General features: G+C 44.8%; 1 protein-coding gene across 2 annotated transcripts in view; it reads right to left on the bottom strand.

Moving 5' to 3' along the window:
• SFMBT2 (Scm like with four mbt domains 2) overlaps window positions 1-20,775 on the bottom strand; it is a 122,634-nt gene that overhangs the window by 80,617 nt on the left and 21,242 nt on the right. The window contains exon 4 of one of the 2 annotated variants that reach the window (XM_056340212.1): window positions 17,914-18,154. In XM_056340212.1, coding sequence (XP_056196187.1) covers window positions 17,914-18,154 — 241 coding nt within the window. Of the gene's footprint in view, window positions 1-17,913; window positions 18,155-20,775 lie in introns of those variants that run through there. The other variant, XM_056340213.1, reaches the window with a different exon arrangement.

The following is a 20,775-nucleotide window of genomic DNA, read 5'->3' as shown; positions in this document are numbered from 1 at the left end:
AATGATGCAAGATGTTGCAGCGATCCTCTCTGTTAATCCACTGCCACTCAGGAAGCCTAGCAAGACACTTTGCCTAGCAAGAAATAACTGGCAGGAGGGTCACCACCAGCAGCTGCTGAGGCACTTCCACGCAGTAGGTTCAGCTGCCTTCACCCCAAACGCAACATTCTGGAAACAGGCACACTCTTCCAGAGCGCCTGCTGCTATGGCTTTCTCCTTGCAAGTTAAACTGCTCAAGATCAGAAGAGAAATTTGCCCAATAAATCCCAACAGCATGGTTACCTATGTACCGCTAACCTGCATCCATCTGCCTCAACTGACTGAGTACACCAGCCTCAGTTACCCATCCTGCATGCAAGCTGCTGTATATGATCTGCTCATAAGTACTGTGATTAATTACTTCCCTTCAGGTAAAGTCAATACCCTACTTGCACCGGATTATTTAAAATAAAACAAAGGGATAAAAAGGAGAGGTGCACTGATAATGAGAAGCAGCTTTGCTCTGTCTTGGTGGCATTACCTATCAATTGCAATCAGATTATGTAGATAAAGAACAGCAGCGAATTTATCAGCTCTGTTTGTACTTATCATGTCCCTTTGCTGTAAGAAGACTTCACTCAAGTTCAAGCAACACAGTGCAGCCAGGGACCACCGAGACGCAGCACTGCTCTCCCTTGGGAGTACAGGCACAGGGGAGGAGGGAAGGTGAGACACAGGTGGGAGATGGTAAGAGGTCAGGGGAATTCACCGCTTCCCACCCTTGGCCTTGCAGGGATGCAACGGATCCATTCACCTGGTCCCTTAGTGCAACAAAATGTCACCTGTGGCCATCCAGCCTCAACAGGGTGGTATTCAATTACTATGTGCAACTCTATTTTTTAAAGTGTTGTTACATTAATTTCACCTGGAACACAATTCTGAAACCTTATCATCCAGACTAGGCACCTAACAACAGAAACATCCCCATTGCAGCACCACGGATTGAGAAGAGCAGCTGCCTGGCAACTTACTTGGGAACGCAAAAGGTCCTCCAGACACAAATGTTTTTAATTAGGTCAGTTATCTGCTCTCTTGTATCTCCAGGCATGAATGACGGCTGATTATTCTGATCTTGCTATAGTATCCAACATGGTAAAAAACATCTGATTTTATTCTTGGTTACCGATGCAATAAATTAGGAGGAAACCTGATGCATAACTACAAAGGTCACAGTGTTTCACTCAGAGCCAGCGGTTTCTGCGTCTCCAAAATTTCTTACCTTCACTCTTACCTAAACAGAAATTCTTTACGTGTAGCAGTAACATTGCTCCTTGCCCAATTCCATTCTAGGTACAAGGTAACTAAATTTCATTTTATCAACAACAGTCTTTGAAATTAAGCAGGAATGGCTGACTGAAATGGTCTCAAGACATGTACACACACAGACAAAGATCCTGAAAGGTATTTCTGAAAGCCAGGCAATGCCCAGCGTTTGAAAGCTCTGAACAAACCATATAACCATGGGGATTCCTCCATCATTAGTATCAATGTCCATTAGGGTGACGGCTCACTGTGAAAATGAGCATCCCAACTCCGCAGTTCTTGCCACTTAACCCCAAGCCTCCACGTACATTCCTTGATTATTTTTTCCTCCGCTTGCATTAAGCGCCATGCTCAGTGTGCAGAAGAGACACATCTTGTGCGATGAGAGCTCAAACTCCCAATCTTTAGACCCAGGAGTCTTAATGAACGCCTTGTCAAATCAGCAGTCCAGGAGCAATCAGGGCTGGGGTGGGGTGCGGGGGATCTGGTATTTTGATTGTAATTTCTAAATCCATTTTTATCCCATAGAGATTAAAATAAATAAATAAATAAAATTTCAGACCTTCATTATCCAGGCAAAATCAGCATCCTAACCAAAGTGCTCAGAAGCAGCCCAGACAACAGACCTCAGAGTGTGACCTCAGGAGACAGGTTATAAGTGCGCCTGTATGAGGCACAGGTACATACCCCACATTCCTAGCACAAAACTGCACTTTGCAGGCAGTTGCACAGCTCTTTACTTCCAAACTGCAGCCTCTCCGGGTGAAAGCCGAGAAAGCATTTAGTCATCTTTGCAGGCACCGAGATGTGCTGTCGCAGGCAGGCAGAGATGTACAGACACTTTGCAAAATCATGATTTTAAAGTTCCAAAGCCACTGGGGAGGGTGTATGTGTGCTGCTTGCTCATCGCCAGCCTGGTAAAGCTCACATGTAGCACTTCGTATGCTCCCTGTGTACTAGTTCCAGAAGAGAAATGTAGAAAGAGGAAAAAAGGTATGTCTACAAAGCAAAACGCAGCAATTCCTGGATAAATCCCCATCCAAGTCAGCATTCATACCTACAGCCAGAACTATTGCAATATAGCCATCAGCTTGGTTTATACCCTAAATTAGTACCTTTGACCACCGTCAGGCAGGGGCTGGCCCATGCCAATAGTTGTTACAAATAGCAGGGGGGTCTTTCCCATAACACTGCACTGTGCCAGCTCTCTCTGATGCCAGAAAGCAGAGCTAGTGGAGGAAAGGAGATCTGGAGGTTACCTGATCCTGATCCAAACACCAAACACTCTTCCCTTGGCTCACCTTTGCAGATGGACATGAGAGGCACTTTATGCCCTATCTCTTTGGCACCTCACAGGCCAGCCCCAAATGGATTCTGCGGCATCACAGCACCTAAAAGTTATGGGCCATTCTGGAAGGGGATGTCATTGCAGTATAAATCGTGTGCCTAAGGTTCCGACCTCACACCTCCAAACTCCATCCAATTATCTCACATACTAAGTGCCTTTTCTCACTTCTAAATCCCGTGGCTGCTTTCTGAAGGCTATTCTTTGGAGACAGCTCTGTAAAATGCAACAAATTTACAGCAGCACAATGCTCTTACATAAAGCATAAACCAGTTCATTGCACAATTACCTTCCTTCCGTGGCAATGCCAGCAGTCCACAGCAAATATCTGCTACGAACAAAAGCATCAAAACACAGAAGACATACAGAGGGACTCAATGTCCACAAAATCCACTCAGTTTGGTGGGCTGTTTTTTTTTTTTCATTTTCCATCTTCCACAGGAAAATGAGAATTAGCAGGCATGATCCTTGCAGTTTATTGCATGCATTGTATTGTTTAATACACTACAGAAGAGTAACCAAGACAACTCTTTCTTAGCTCTATTTATTTTAGCTTTATTCAAAGCATTATAGCTATATTTTAAAATAATTTTTTAAAAAAGGATGGAAGTTTTGGTTGATGTTTTAAAGTTTTTTTTCTATTATCTAACTCACTGGATATGCATGAGACCCAGAGAATAGCCAAAAGCACCTTTTTTCACTTTTTCTGCCTTTACACAGGCACTGCAAGTCTAGCTTCACCTCAGTCTACACAACCTATCTAAAATGTAAGCATCCAGCCTCACATTATCCAAGGTTATTAGGTGTTATGGCTACATACAGGTGAAATACGTCCCTGGCTCTATGGCCACAGACTGGCAGTCTTAAACTGCGTGCCGACTTTTGAAGGCACAAGCTGTGATTGGAAAGAAAAAGCAAGCCATTATTAGTTTCAGCCTGGACCCTCAACGCAAGGGCAAAGATGCACCTCAGAGATGAGAGGCAGACGGATGCCTTGTGGGAAAACTCTGGCAGGGCTCAGGCAGGAGGCTGGTACCACAGCACTCGAGCTAGTGAGGAACAGTGCTGCAAGGAACAAACAGCAAAGCAGGATGCACTAAGTGTGATGTAAGGATTTGCCCATGGTTCTCCCCACACCTCACTGCTCACGCCCAGAGCACGGGACAATACTGGAAGCCTTATCATCCCCACGACCCAAGAGTGAGCCAGCACACTCCCAGATTCTCATGGAAACAGCCAACAAGCCTCATCCATCGTGACTTCACCTTCTAACACCCCCGAAGCAGAAACACGTGTTTTATAAAAAACAAACAAACCCAAACTCTTTTTGCACTTTGCAGGGCATCCTGCAATTAATCGGAACTGTATTGCCAGCTTCCAATGATCGAGTCCTATTTAATCACTTTGGAGCTTCTCAGCTGTGTGAGGTAAGCACCACAAATAAGAACCTGGAGGGCCTTATGAACATTCATCATGCATCCTTCCCGAAATTAATGGTACAGTCTGAGCACAGACATGCCCCATGAGGTGCTTAACATCCTATGCACAAGATAATCATCATCACAACACCATCAAAGAAATACTCCATCAAGACTCATTTGGTGCTTGCTGAACATGTGTTTTCCTCACTTTAAACTAGAAAAGGGCTCAAACTATAAATCCCAGGATCAAAAACATCCCCCAAACTTTGAAGAGTTTAGATCTGAATCAGAGATCAACGTGGAACATTATGCAAGGCATCATCTGAAATGAGAATAACAATGTATTACAGGACTGGAAATGACAGCAGCTTTTCCCAAACCTCCTTTGAATTCTAAAACTACAGCTTCTCCATCACTCTGGAACATGTGGACTGGAGATGATAATGCTCTGACGAACTCAAATGCTTTCACTTCTGAATTGAAGGCTCCCAAATCTTAGTGCAAAGCCATGGTTCATTCAGCTGGTTTGCAAGCTCTTAGTCTCATCTTCATCACAGTATTTCCTCCAAGTTGGTATGGCTTCTTTGTTTCTAAATAAATTTTGTAGATGTTCTACAGAAACAGGTCTTCCAAATGGAGGCAGCTACTGATGTCCAGCCCCGCAAGTTCAAAGACCACAGCAAAATGGCTTGAAGCAAAGCACGACTACCTATAGAAGACATAGCTTCAGTAGTCAAATTCTCAGACTGTAGATGCCTCACGTGGCCAGGGACTCCTCAGTGACCCTCACAGGGCTGCTCAGCATGAAAGAACTAGAGGATTTCCCCCTCCCTAGGCTCTATACTCCTCATGGCAGAGCCTCTTCAGTAAAACTTGAATAATACGTAGCTGGATGGTTTCTTGAGTTTGGCAAAATTTTCCCTAGATACATTTCCTAGATCAACTCCAGCACTTTAGGAAGTAGCTGCATTTTTACACCGTGACCTGAAAATGCTGCCATTTCTTCATCCATTCCCAACACAGACAGTATGGGGAGGAAGCTTTTCTTGCTACAAATGCAGGAGGTGGATGCTCTGCCTCACAACACAAAATAACCATCAATCAGGAAGGGTTTCAGCGTGTCCTTAAGTTTATTTGCTTGTTGTTTTTTTCTTTTGTGACCAAAACCAAATAGAAATGAGAGAGCACACACAGACATAGAAACAAATTGTTTTGGAAAGCTTTTGCTCTGATTCCTATGTCACGCAAAAGGGCCAGAATTGACCCAGAACTTGGAATCTGGGTTAGAGGAACTGATTTTTAATTGTCATCTGGAAAATGCTTTCTAGGAGCATCACTTAGGTCTCTGCACTGTGTAACAGCTACCTCCACAGGCTCCAGGAGCATATGGTCTGCTTCGGGAAGCAAGTCCCTTCCACGGTGACTGGGAGCCCACATTTTCATGCGTAATGAGGGAAAAATCAAGTGCAAGTCACAGCTGGCTCGGGATCATGCTGGTGCTTGCATCTGCCACTAGCAGCCTCCCAAGTTCGCTATATGCATGCTCCTCACGAGCGAAATCTGAGGTGCCCCTAGATGCATCTGAAGGAACGCTCTGCTGAGGACATGAGACTAGACACGTTGGCTTGTCCTTGGCCTAAAAGAGCACCAAAAACCCTCCATTGGCTCAGCTCTAATAGACATAACTTAATTTTCAACCTGATCAAAAAAGGTCCACTGAAGATATGTGTACGTCAACTTTGGCACACTCTGCATCAAGTCCCTTGTGCTATTTACCTTCCCAGCTCCTACAGCAATGCACAAAGTCACCTCCTCCTCTGACACAAAGACCCAGAACCACAGTTCTAACTCAGAATATGAATGGTAGGGGGCTTTTAAGTCTCCACAGACGCCTCCAACGGTGATTATTTAAGGCTGTTGATGTTTTACGTATTACATCAGCACATTAACTACCTAGGCCTAGACTTACAGTTGAGACGGCATTTCCATTCCAAAACTCCTCCAGGGGAAATTACAGGAGACTGGGGAAGGGAAATTATACCCAATTACCAAGAACGGCTACTTCAAAATCTCTCAAAATAATGATTTTTAAAGACAACTGTATAAAAGAAACGCATTCAGCCAGATATTAGTTAAGTTGACCATGTCAAGAGAGTGGTTTGCATCCACTGTTACGCTCTCGGGGTCAATCCTCCCATTTTTCTATGGTTTCTGGGCTTTTTAACTCCACAGCTTCAGAACACATGTGCCAGGAGAGGTGGGATGACAATGGAATAACAACTCTGGCCATTCACTGCTGGATATCAAGGTATCGAGATCTCCACGGTCATGAGTGAGATTTTGTTTGAAAAGTCTGGTTTCCAATGCACTGCCAAGTGCTTAGCCCAGAAGACCTGGACCAAGTAAAGTTCTGTCATTCAAAGCTGTGAAAAACTACATCTTCCACTGGTTTTGCTATGAAGAGCAATATTTAATGTTTCTCAGAATATCTTGAGGAGCATCTGGGGGAACTGGGGATGTTTAGCCTGGAGAAAAGGGAGTTCAGGGGGGACCTTCTCGCTTTCTAGAACTACCTCAAAGGAGGCTGCAGCAAGGTGGGGGTCGGTGTCTTCTCCCAGATGACAAGCGATAGGATGAGAAAAAACAGCTTCAAATTGCTCCAGGGGAGGTTTAGATTGGATATGAGGAAAAATTTATTCACAGAAAGGGTGGTCAAGTATTGGAACAGGCTGCCCAGGGAGGTGGTGGAGTCACCATCCCTGAAGGTATTTGAAAGGCTTGTAGATGTGGCACTTGGGGACCTGGTTTAGCGGTGGGCTTGGCAGTGCCAGGTTAACGGTTGGACTCAGTGATCTTAAAGGTCTTTTCCAACCTAAAAGATACTATGATGAAAACACAACCAGAAAACGTACATTCTACATAATCTCGTCAATGACAACGCACCGTCTACAAAAATACCTGTAAGTCTTCTGCTTGGCAGCGAATAGATTCTCAACCATTCTGCATTCTGTTCTGTATTCACATGGTTTGTACCAAATAGTTGGATGATGTCAAATGGTGGCTCAACACAGAGCAACAGGGCCAGTACATCTCAAACTTGCTGTCTCTTCAACCACATTTTTTATTAGGAGCTTCATCAGGACTTTAATTGTAAAATAATTTACATCTTTCCATCCCTCAGCACTTAAATGTCTTGGAAAGAGGATTTTGCTGGTTTGTGCCATGGATAGCAGGGGGGGTTTTGCAACAATCATCAAAGTGAAATTTTACCCAAAATGGTCTTGAAGGTACCTTCCAAAAATCAACTCCATTTCACCTGCTGCTAAAGAACAAGGAAATCTCTACTCACAGAAAAGCCTGATGTAGGCTCACAGCCTCTTCGTGCAGTATTTCCTTGGAAATATGACTTCTCATTCACAGTCTCTGCCTCATGCTGCAATTACTCTTCCTCCCGTATCTTTGTTCCTCCAGCACAACTTGTACTAAATGTCAGGTCCAAAACCAATGGTTTAGTCACAGCAGCAGCTGCAGTGTTATTCTGCAGACGGTGACCAGAATTGCGAGCAGCAGAAGGCAAAGCTGTGGGGTCTCAACGGCTCATCTTAAGCCCTCCAAGTATCCTAAATGGCACCTGAGTCCCACTGAAATGTGCTTTCCTTGCAGGAGGTTGGAAGCTGCAGCAGAAATTGGTTCTGCCAACACTTCAGGCTTCATCAGTCAATTATTGTACCTCAGCACTACTGCAAGGAGTTTTTCCTCCATCAATCTTTGCCAAAGTTGAACCCTTCTGCTGTGCAAAGGGGTTGGGCTTTGATCTACACAGACACAATCTCACACATTGCCTGATAATACTAGAAAAATAAATTAAACATAGCTCTACATGGGTTTGGACAAGCAAAGCTTCCTCAGTTTCTAATACAACCCCTCTTTTTTGTCACTGCTCATAGTGTGGCACAAACCTCAGGAGGACGTACTCCATCCAGCCAAGAGGGATAAATTTCAACACCCAAAGCCACCCCCTACAAAAACAAGTGGTTGCAGAGCAGTGGTTGTGGTGAAAAGAAGGGGCGGGGGGGGGGGGGGGGGGGGGGGGGGGGGGAAAGCACTTTTACTCCTTTTCAGGGCAGAAGAAGCTTGAGAAACACCCCATTCCATGCACCTGTGTCCAACCCCACTGCCCCATGCAACGGTGCATCAGTGTCCAAGTCTGAGCAGTTCCGCAGCTCACTAAGCAGCCCTGCCTGCCAATGCTTTCCCAAAGTTAGCTCTACCCCTCTGATCTTGCTTTTACCTCCCTACTGTGTCTTATTTGCTCATCACTTCCATGGTCCAGCTGTGAAATAATCAATTGGCTACAGTCCTGCTGTTCCCAAGGGAAAACCAGGTCTTTGAGGATGTTTTTTAAAGTACTGCAAAGACATGGAGCACAGAGCTAATACATTTTCTGATCTCCTCCTGGCCATTTGTTGTGACAGTCAACCATAAAGCAACAGCACGAGCACACCAAGCCCCAGCTTTGCCAACTGCCTGAGCTTGAGGAGCTTTTCTGTCGCCCTGCACTTATCTCTGCAGTCCAGTGCAAAAGCGTGCAAGCCTCACCGCCCACATGCAGCCAGACTCCAGAGCACTTTTGGTTGGTTCTTGTCCTTAGAGCAGCAGCAAACCGGGTGCTGAAGGCTTCCAAAACTCGAAAGATGCCTGCCTGCTTGCATTCAGCAATGACCTACGTGCTTAAGTAACCTCCCTGCTGGATAATGGAAACCGCAGCTGGGGTCCCGTAGCACCTACAGCTGTGATGGTGGAGAATGGCTGGTTCCTCAAGCTACAGGAGGAAGTCAGACTGTGCCTTGAAAACCCAGATGCACACCATAGGGGCAGGATGAAACAAATCATTCTTTGATATTCAAGCATCTTCCAAGCAGGAGAACAGGTATCAGGAGAAAACAAACAGATCTGAGTACAGTGCTGTGTACAGAAATGAACTAATATCAAGCTTGACTGAAAAAGCTGATTAAATTACTTTAATTTAAAAGCCCAAACAAACCCTGAAGGAGGTTCTTTGTTTATTGCTTTTTACCGACAGCACACGTTACTGAAGAAGCACCATGTGGGCATGAAATATTTATTCATTAAATCTTTCATAAAGCTCCACACTATTGGTTTCACTCAGGATATATTTATAACTTGTCAAAGTCCACGAAAATCACTGCTTTTCTCCCCACCACCCCTTTGCCAATCCCCCCCTCCAGACTGTTTATAAAAGGTTTAGGCTTCCAGTTTTCATTGCAATAAACCTGATCCTCAGCTCCACTGTTGCTTGTACACAAGGTGCTGCTGTTTTAATCTTAACAGAGTAGCTGTAGTTAAAATAGTTCAGCCCTCCCTGTACCACCCAAAAGGGACCATTAACAGTGCTGCAAACCATCCTGATGCTTCACAGTGTTCCTGCCATGGGAATGGCAACATCATTCATTTACAGAGGAAAGCACCATGCACCGGTAGCCGTACACAGAAATGAAATTCAGGACAGACAGTCCACCCAAGCACAGGAAAAGCAGTCAGAAAGCGCATTCATTTCGTACCGGTATGTTCAAGTCATTTGTTATCAAACCTCACTCCATCGGCAAAACCCCTTCCTGAACCCTTCCTTGGCTGTCAGCCAACCTGCAGATTAAACCCATGCTCCAAGTTGGGTTAATAACACACTAGTGTAAACAGTGCTATATTATCCTCAGTGTTAGCTGTAAAACCACGTAATAGTGTTTTACTGGGTTTACTGACTCAGTCAGTGCAGTACTGGAATGAGGATAGGTTATACTTATAAATGAAAGTACTTTCCACCCATAAGTGTGCAAAACTCAGCGTTTGCATTAGGATTGTGCAGGGACAACTGCAACAATGAAACTGTCACCTCCCTAAGAAGCTGCACTGATAATCTAATCTGGGGGCAGGACAAATGGGATTTCCCCAAATAATCTGAGCAAATTTCCTCAGCAATAAAAAAAAGCACCACAAAACGAATGCTGAGCAGGCACTTTAGGTGCACTGCAGGGTCCTGTGCAGCCTTGGTGGCCACAGCCACCGCATGCATCTCTGCCTCACTGAACCATGGGCTGTCTGGTCAGGCCTGCTCCTGTTTCCCTTACTCCATTTGTTTGTGAAAATAAATAAATATAAATACAACATAAGCAGATGTTGTTGTCCCTGGAAACTAGCCTTGCTGGGTATGTTTCTGCTGAAATGGCTTCTTAAGGGAAAATTAGGTTTTGATTAAAGTGTGTTCTTTTCTTTCTTTTAATAAACAGAGGGTACTTCATGTGCAAGCTTTGGGCTTTTGTTGTTTTTTTTTTTAACTGGAAACCTAAAACATCTTGCATGGCTTTGGTTTCTCAAATGCCTGATCCTCAGCAAGGCCTGGGGTTCCCCAGGCACCAGAGCACCTCGTGGGGCATCGAGCAGAAAGCATCTCAGGATGACTCCACATGGAGAGACCATGCCCTTGTGAGATAAAAGTCAAACCCAGACAAAAGGGCAAGGAGGGACCAGCACCCACATATGAACCCCATAAGGCACTGCTGCAAGTCAAGGCAACATTTGGGGTATTTAATCCCAGAAACAACTGCCCAGACATTTTTGAGGGGAAAAACCAGTAACTTTTTTTTCTGAAGGAAAATACTGAGAACAAAGCAGAGGCTTCGCATTTATGGTTATTGTGAAGGGGGAAATCACCTTTTCTAAGTCAGTTCCACCAAAAACTCAATAGAGACGTACAAAGAGAGACCTCAGATGATGAAGCTTCACCCCAGGGGAAACACTGCCCTTAGCAGAGAGCCCAGCAGTACCCCATGGCCATGCACCTAGACCACAGGGTCACGGCGGAGCCAAGGCTGGGAGCCTCTTGGTAGGCACGTTCCCTAAGGACCACCTCCACCACACTTCCAAAGAACTTGAACAAAAGGACCTATGTCTAACCAAACATTTATTTTTCCCCTCGATAGCCTCCGTCGTTCACATCAGCCCCAGCTCAAGCCAGAGCAGCACACACCCCCCATTTCCCACCCGCACAGTGCTGCTCCATCCCAGGCCCACAGCACAAACACAGGATAAATCACTTACTCCCAAGCCCACCTTACAAACCTGCCAGCACAGCATCCCTGCAAAGTTCTCTGTGACTATGTCTCTAGACCAGAAAAATATTATTAAAAGGACAATCAAACCAGTAAAGGTTGACCTCAAGCCCTGCAGACCTGGAGACGCTCAAAAACTCCGGATCTGACCAAGTCTACAACTGAAACTTCTTGCAGAGCCTGTCCCACCAACCGGGCTGTGCCACATTTGCACAGTAGCTCAACAGTTACTTATATTCCCAAAGGACATGTGGGGGCCTGCTACACTCAGTTTACCCCAAAAGGGGCTCACTTGGCAATATTAAGTCTTTTGAAAGTAACAAAAGCCAGCAGCACATGCAAAAGATTTCCAGCCTCACACAAGAGTGAAAAGACCATTTTCCCTACCAAGAAAACATTATTCCTGATGCCACACCAGCAATGGGCAAACTCTTGGATTTTCACATCCTAGACTAAGCGATCTGAGTCACGTCAAGGAAGGGAAGGAAAAACTACCGTGGGTGCCGTAATGAAAGAATGTTCTTCTCGGGAGTGAGTCTGCAAGAGGCTACGTAGGGTTGGCCAGGAGATGCCCAGCCACAATATGCTCCAGCAATTTCCAGCTGCTGCAAGCTCCCAAGAGACACCAAAGTCAACTGACGTGGCTCCTTCCAGGGCGAATTTCAGCCCGAACACCCCCAGCTCTTCAGCAAAAGCTGGCATGATTTTTACCTCCCCTCTTCTCCTCCCTTCTGCCATCATTAGGGGAGCAAAGAACAAAATGCTATTTTTTATATGCTAGTTAACTATAATCTGCTAAATATTCTATGCCAAGGCATAAAGCTGCCTACTATGCTAATAGAATATTTAATTGACATTTATTTGCTGACTAGTTATTTATGCTAACGTCACCCCTGCATAATTAATAGTCTGCTAAAGTCAACTTGAAAAGCACACATAAAACACTGTACTAGGAGTCATTTGCAGTATTTAAAACAAAGAAATCCTGCAATCTATTTACATTAGATTAGTCTAAACTTGGTTTTGATGGAATGAGAGGATAACGACTGGGCAAAGAAGATTAAAAAAAAAAAACAATTCAGTATACTACTTTAGAAATATCCAGTCTCTGACAGTACAACCTGCCAAAGAAGATTTCCGAGTTTCATTTTACTTGGCTTGAGGGCCCAGCTCTTAGCTGATGTAAAACAGCATAAGCTCAGTGAATGCCTGCTGATCTTCTGCAGCCTCAAGCTTTTAGGAAGTAATATTTCAGGTGAGCCTTCAGTGAAAGAGCTAAACCAGGGCCAGATCTGCTCTCAATTATAGCAGCAGAAAAGTAAACTCACCTCAGATAAATTGGTTGAGGCAAGCCAGCTCCTCACAAAGATAAAAGGAGAAGTCCACTCTGCCCATCTGATCCCTCTACCTGCACTGTAATCGCAGACCTGCAGGCATAGTTTAAGTTTTATTTCCTCTAGGATGAGATTACCAGGGGAAAGTTGGCTTCAGTTAATAAATAAATAGATAGATAAAAAAATAAATAAATAATCCATGATCACATTTTCTAGAGAGCAGCTCTGGAAGCCCTCCTCTATTTCAGAAACATTCTCTGTACCACTCTCGGAAGAACCTGTGGACAACCTTTGCAGACACAAATGATCCCCAAGAACAATGCTGAAAGGCAAGTGTATGGACCACACGCATCTCCACCACCACCACTCTGAGCTGTGCCCCTCAAAAAAAGCCTTCTGTGCACCCAGGCAGTCTCGAACAATGCCAAACCCCCACCTCGAGCAGAAAGAGACTGCTCAGAGCTTGCTCTTCTCTTTGGTCCTGTCTCACCACCTCCCCTTACTGCTCCTGTTCACAACCCGCATGCCCCATTTGCTCTCCAACCCACTGCCTTCTGCTGTAGCCCAGCCCCAGCACCTGTTCTAACCACTGCATCAATCGACGACTTCCCCTGAGTACCAGCAAAATGGAAAAAATGGCTCAAAGTTACTTCTTCAGACTACCTGTTCATCCACCTGACATCTTGCACGCCGATCAGCAACACAACACAGCAGATTGTCTTTTCACTGTGCAGAACCCGGTGAGTCCTCCAGCCATAAGTTTTGACGTGGCCAACCAGATCCACTTCTCCCCTCCCTTCTACCAGTGATCCCAAAGAGCAGGATCTGGCTCTATGACAGATTTGGATAACGATATTAAAAAAAAAAAAAAAAAAAGCAACAAGTTGTCATTTGAAGGCAACCCAATCTGCTGTGGCATGCATTTTATCTCCTTTATCACCCATATCCTGCCCAGAATCAGAGCTGGACCTTGGAATCCGAGCGAAATTTCCCTCCTATGGGCTGGATCCAGGGTAGCAGTTTACCTGACTTGACAGACACATGAAAACCTATTTCAAATAATGACCAAATGATGATGTTGGCCTTCACAGAAAGCCTGGGCAGGCAGAATGCTCTAGGTCCACCACTCTTTATGGCTTATTTGATGAAGCAGCTCAATGAGGCTCAGCACCATGCAAGAGGGACTCATTTCACCCCAAGATCAAGCTTTTGAGCTTTAATCCTTCTTATATTGGTGTAACAAAGAAGTAAAAGCCCCTTTCCTACACGTGATCACAGTATGATTGATCATCTTGATCACCAAATCCAGGTATAGATGGTGTTCAGAGGTTTCCCCATCTGCACCAGTTAATTGTAAAATCAAAATACAGACCTGGTTCTCTCCCTGCTGTATTTCTTCACATCTCCAGTCTCCTCTGTCTCCTGGTTAACATGGCAAGCAGACTCAAGCTCACCACGCAGATCTGCACACAGAAACGCCCTATTTGAATTTCCATCTGTCAATAACATTAAAGCAGAACCACCGCGGCAATTACAAGTGTACACAATAATCTTGTCGTCCAGTGTCTTTAGCGCATCCCAGAATGCATTAAGATAGTGCCAGGCAAGATTCAGCTCTGTTGGCTCAGCTGTAAATCTGCAATCTGTACAAAAACACCCGCGTGTCAATCAAACAACGTTCCTGCTCTCCGCGTGGTTCACAATGCATAATTTAGCTACTACGCTTGTCAGGTTCTCCACGCCGCTCTTCCACCCGATGGTAAATGTGTTCATGAACCCAACTGTCATCAACAAAGGAAAACAGCACATGGAAATAACAGGCTAAAGGAGGCAAGAGACCTCTTTTCCTTTCACAGTTAAAGGAATTGCTAATAAGGGAAAGTTTAGTCAGACTGAAATTTTTAATGCTCAGTGGGTAAAACATCCCAAGGGATGGAGGACACTGAAAAACAACTGCATTGGCTCTGCGTTGAGGAGGAGCAGACTGTTTGGCTAAGACACAGGAGGGGATAACTGCCATCCCCATTTCCATGCATGCTAATATAATGGGGAGATTTTAACTAACTGATGGAAAGTCTGTTACATCTCACCCCTACAGGGCAGAAAACAAAGCCTGCTATTCCACCACAGCCTTGCCACTGTCAATGAACTTTGAAGCAGGTTGTCCTTCCTCTTATGAATGACAATTGCTGTGGGGCCTCGTCAGAAAGGATGAAAATTTCACACTCAGCAACATCAGGCAGTAGCTACCCACTGGTCTACACCACAGTTAATATGCAATAAAAAAGAAATCTCTGTCCCAGGACGTGACTTTAGAGCTGATCAGTGCCAAAGCTACAGACCATAAGGACAGCTTCACACTTGCCTCAGCTAGTTCATGAATAAACATCCAATTCATTCAAATGAGTTCTATATTAACTAATTTAAATAATTTTCATTTTGCTTTGAATGGTAAACAGATCTATTCTGCCAGGATAGTTGAGTTTGCAATTCAAATTACACACCGATTTGTAATGAGAAAAATATAATTAATGGCAAAGCTTGAAGCAACTACAATTTTACTCCTTTGATTTCCTGCAGGGAAGGAGGGGCTGGAGGGTGAAGCTCACAGGCACACACACACACTCACACCGTCTGCTTTCGTAAGGCAAGACATTTTATTGCAAACTCTAGTATTTGGCTTGGGCAGTCCTATTCCAGTGTGCTGTGCCATAATGTCATGGGAGGACATACCACCGCTTGACACTATACTCGCAGGCACCATGCTGCAATACTAACGTCACCCAATAAATAATCATGTAACAGTCTGTAAATTAAATGACTTCCTTCTATTGGGATCATAAACAATAATTATTTGGCAGCTGCCCCTTAAAAGCTCCGTGTGTGCTGAACATTAAATCAAGCTCTATTGATTTGCTAAACGGATCCGGCCCGTTTTTTCACTTCTCTCTCCCCTCTAATGAAATTCTTCGTCCTACCACTCTGTACCGTTCTTGTCTGGCATCACATTTAGAAGATGAATGCCGATCAGTCCAATCTGATTCGTAAGCAGAGACAGAGCACTGTCCCGATGCTGGTGTTTTGCCCGTCCAACACGTCCTTCTCGGCAGATATGCTTTCGAACCAAACCCTTCAGCCCCTGATGAAAATGAAACCCTAGTGACAGATAACTGGCATGTCTTGCCAACAGGTATCCTCACTGCAACCAAGATGTGCAGAATCAGGCCCTTACAAAACAGGTCCATGTGATTTGAAGCCAGCTTTCATTTCTTCCAAAGGTCTGACAACAAAATAGCAGGCAAAGCTAAAGATGTAAAAACCTCCATGGAGTTCATGGAGAACGTCCATTTCTCTTCTACCAAGGCAAGATCCAATCCGGCAGGCTGCACCAGAAACCACTCTGAGCACTGCAGTGACGTCTGGCTCGCTAAGACACATTCACTCATCAGCAAAGCAATTAAGCACAGGACAAACTCCAGACACCTGCATGCTGCAGGTGTAGCACTCACAAGCTACTTCTAAAAGCTGGTCAGAGCTCCATTCTCCCTACGGAAGACAAGGGGCGCTCCTGAAAACTCAGCTTCCACCCTGTGGTGTCCCAATGGGAGCTACGATCTTTTGGAAGCCTCACCTCTGACCAGAGGCTGCGCACCCAGAGGAGCTCTGCCGTTCATGAGCATATTTAGGACCTCTCTCTTTTCCAAGTGGGAGAAGTCCTGAAGGCTCCAATCCTCCAGGCATTTTAGTTACCTCGTTCCAAAACAGAACTCAAGCCCTTAAACGCCTACATCTCTTTTGAAATTACAATGCATCTAATTTACCCTTTTTGAAAACTATACTAAGACATAGTCAGTGAATGGGAGTGGGGAAAAAAACCCAAACAAAACAGGGCACTTGCCCAAATTTAAGACCCTGGTATAGAGTTACATCACCCAGCCAGCAGAGAAAGGAGCTATGATGCACTGCACATTTGCAGTCGTTCAAGCAAACCAATTCACACGAAGTAGCCAGAAACCAAAGAGCAGATTCCAACATTTCCATGAAAAGCAATTGCCTCCAGTTATAAGACAATCATTATTTTCTATTACAACAGTCAATAAGATCTCTTACCCCTTGACCCTCACATTCTGAGATTTAGTTTACAGTACTGTACACTCTTCTGGTAACATTGATTATCATCCACGTAATAAAATGTAGTTTAAGAGACCAGTAAAATAAAACACCTAACCCTTTTCACATCAGCTCAATTTACTAGTGTGAAGCCAACAGGTTTCTCAGCCGTATTTGTCTTCAAGACTTCCTTTTTTCTTTTTCTTTTTTTCTTTTTTCTTTAAGCAATCAATCCTCTGTTTATTCAAAATACACAGACCAGAACAAAAAGAGAAGTCCAGCTCAGAGCTCAGCATACGCACAGCAGGAATGTCAGCTCTTATTCAAAGACCGAGCCTGCAGCTCGCTTCCATGGGAAGTCAGGCAACACCTGCACCAGGAGGAACCGCACACCGCATGCCACACACGCTGTTCTTAACGGTCACATGTAACAAAGCAAAAGAACAACTTCAGCAGCAGCTTCCTTAAGTGAGACTTTCCTTACAGACATGCACAAGCTGGAGGCTAAATATTCATCTTTTCTTCCCTTGCTCCAGAATGAATGGGATATATGGCAGGAATACGGATGAGTAACAATGACAAGCATGCTTCTGCTTGGAGCTACGCAGTGGTAAGGGTGCACAACTGTTCTGCTGGTGTCACAGCCAAAAAAAAAACACCACCATTTTTCTTAAACACTACGATTATTATTAAACTGTTCCACATGACCCACCCAGTCACCTACAGCTCTTGCATTCAGCTTTTCTGCACCTAAGAGCTGACAATCAGGATGTGCCCCAACCTATGACAATCAAATTTTGCTATCTTTAACCATGTGTATCTACCACTGGAATTAAAAGCTGAAAGGATCTGGCAATGGAAGGTTTTAAGCTTTCAGGGCAAAACGCTTGAGTGCACAGCCAGCTTCTGGTTTTGGTTACACCCAAACTGATCTTGCTTATTTTAGTTTGTTCTCATTCTGAATTCCATCCTTCCTTCCCTCCTACAAGAATAGGACACTTTTCTCCCCTAACTGAAAATAACAGCTTTATAATTTAGCAGTAAGTTTCCTTGTTAAGACAGCTTCCTATAGAAGTGCCTTCTGTTTTCTCCAACTAGGGCAAAATGCCTTTGCTAGAGGCTGACAAATTGAATGACCCATTGACAGGGGACCTGGCCCTGTCTGCATCACCAGCTGAGGATCTAGAGTACCCATCCCAGATCATCTAGAAGTCTGGAGATTAACCACCAGCCCAATACCAGAGCGTGACCCTAACAAAACACACAGAACTCACCATCTGGAGGCATCAGGACCTTGTTATTCTGTGTACACCAGCCAACCGGGTGAAGATCTGCTGTCATCACGTCACACCAGAAATCTGCCCTGCGGTCATCTCCATAGCCACAGTAACGAAGCAGTAAGAGCTGTCCACATGTTGTAATGATCGTAGCCACCCAGTATGTGTCTGGATTGCTCTTGTTGGCCACTTCTAACTTCATCCCTGGTTGGAAACTGCTTTGAAGGCTGATTTCAACCTTACAAAATGAGAAAGGCATGGTGTTACTTTTTCTTCTTTGCAGGGAGACCCTCTCCCCAGATAAGCAACATAATGCTGCCCTTAAAGAACAGCTCTGGAATAGGACATGAGATGATTTGGGTCCTTAACCCAACCACCTCCTTCTCAATCTGCCTGGGCAGGACCATTCCTACTTCACTGGCATATACCCCATCATGCAAGGTCCCACATGCTTCAAAGGGGCCCTCCAGCAGCAGTAACCTCAGATGCACTACATCTAAGAGAAGACTGGTACCCATCTTTGCATCAGAAATCTCACCAATGCCTGGGAGAAAGGTGGTGGAACTCAAATGAGGTTTCACTTCCCACTGCAAAACTCCATCAGGCAAATCACAGGACACATGCACAGTGCTAAGCACCTCTAGGAGTTAACCCAATTATAATCATTAGTCCATCAACAACACTGAAGCACCTCTGGAGGCCTGACAAGCATCAAGGGCTGAATGCTGTACCAGGCAGACCAAGGAGAGTGTTCCTACTAAATCCATATCCAGCAGCTCAGGCCTCACCTGATTCACCCTCCCAGCACCCTAGTAAATAAACTGTGACCCGTCACTGAATAAAGCAAATGGTTTGGGTCACTGTCCTGCCATCTGATGGAGGTGTCACTTCCATTTATCTCATCAGTGACAGACCACAGGTAACTTGCCTTAGGACACTGGAGATGCCAGTGCATCTCTCCTGGTACACTGCAGGACCTTTCAAGTATCTTTCAAGGCCCAGTAGGGTGTCTCCAGCTGTTGTTGGTAAAGAAGAAAGGGATGCCAGTCCACTGGATCAGATGCCAGACTTGTCTTCAGTAGACCACCCAAAATGTAGCCTGTTATTCCCTATGAGATGTTTAAGGACAAGTTCTAGGTTTCTTAGTGCCTTATCTCTACTGAAACCAGAGATGATAAAGTCTGGTTTAAGCCTGCCTCTGATTAACTTCTCATTTAAATGACAGGTTAAAATGCCTTTTACTCACAAAGATAAAGGTAATATGGTCTACTTGGCCACCTGAGGACTCCACAGACTTGGGGATGCCAAGTTGCAGAGAAAACACTTCTCTGGCATGTCAGCAGTACTCCCTCCCTCATCCCACTCCAATGAGTGCTACCCAGCCAAAGCCACTTATTTGCAGGTAAGAACACTCCATGTGCCTTTCCTTGCATGGGCACTTCTATCAGCATCAATGCTTGGGAGTCATGGAATAGTTGAGGTTGGAAGGGACCTCTGGAGATCATCTAAGATTGAAGAAGATCTGTTACATTTACTTCTTCATTTAGTCGTAAGATAGGATCTTTGCTCTTGTGATGCTAAGGGCCTTCATAAATCATCCAGGATACATGTTAATTTGTAGTTTTTCTCCTTGTGTTTACCATAAGTAAAGACCAAGATGGTTATCTGGAGACAACGGACTTGTGACTGGAAATCACATGAAGAGTGGAATCAAGCAGACAGATAATCTTCTCTGAAGGCTTTCAGGTTCCTGGCCAACCCAGGGTGTTTTGAGGATCAAGTTTCAGACTGCAAAGCGTAATCACTAAGGTCTGTTCCCAGCACTAACTTAGTTCACATCAACAGTCCCAGGACTGAGGTGCTGTGAGACACAGCAATCAGCAGGATGACGTGGGCATCTCCACCACCTAAAGACATCTTTAGGACTTCATGAAAGCACAAAACTTTTACCTGGATCTGGTATTTGGGTTTGCACCTGGAGCAGAAACCTGGGAGAAGATGCTCTCTCCAGATAGCTGCTGGATCAAGGATAAACTCTACAATAATCATTGCCCTGTAATTCTCTGGTAGAGAGAATTATCGTCCCTCATTCTCCAATACTCCACTGTTGTTCAAATGGAAACAAAATGGGGAATGAAGGGTTGTATTATTTTTTCAGACATAGATGGAAGAGACATTTTCCATCACTGAAGCTCCTTACCCCTTCAAAACAAGCCAAGAAATCACCTGGAGACAAAAGTGGTTTAATGGCATGACAGCAGCCATCCAGATGAATATTTCTCTTAAAGTAGCAACAGGTTCTTCAGGAAGTTTCCTTTTCACTGCAGCACAACTACACTGCTCCCAAAGGACATCTCTGCCAGCAGACTAGGTATAAGGCAACCCAGAGCACCACAGCTAAAACTTCTCTCTTCCTACCAAAGATGTCCACATCCTCCAGAGCATGCAGCCAAGTGAAGCTGGGAGAAGAGCCAGTGTGACTGACAAGCAGCTGTACCAGAACAAGCTGCTGCCTACACCTGATGGGCCAGGTAGGAGGACGAGCAGTCTATCCTCACGAGACTTGCAGCTGAGGACAGAGAACCACCATGACTTGTCGTGGCTTCACAACAAGGCATCACAACACCTTCCCAGTAGGCCCCAACGTCAGTCTTGTAGCTGAATGACAAACACGTCCTGGAAAAATCTACCGATGTGGCCACACGTGCACACCCTTGTCGGTGATGAAGAGCTCATGTATCAGCTTAATTTCTGCCCCATGTCCTCATGTGACATCACACACATGGAGCTGAATAGAAGAAGTTAACAACTGGTGGTGGATGGAGACACTGGTCCCAAACAACAACAGCCTTGACTGTG

The sequence above is a fragment of the Falco biarmicus genome, chromosome 5 (genome assembly GCF_023638135.1).
Source record: "Falco biarmicus isolate bFalBia1 chromosome 5, bFalBia1.pri, whole genome shotgun sequence".
NCBI classification, from domain to species: Eukaryota; Metazoa; Chordata; class Aves; order Falconiformes; family Falconidae; genus Falco; species Falco biarmicus.
Note: the sequence above shows the minus strand (reverse complement) of the source record. Positions and strands in the feature narration are given on the sequence as shown.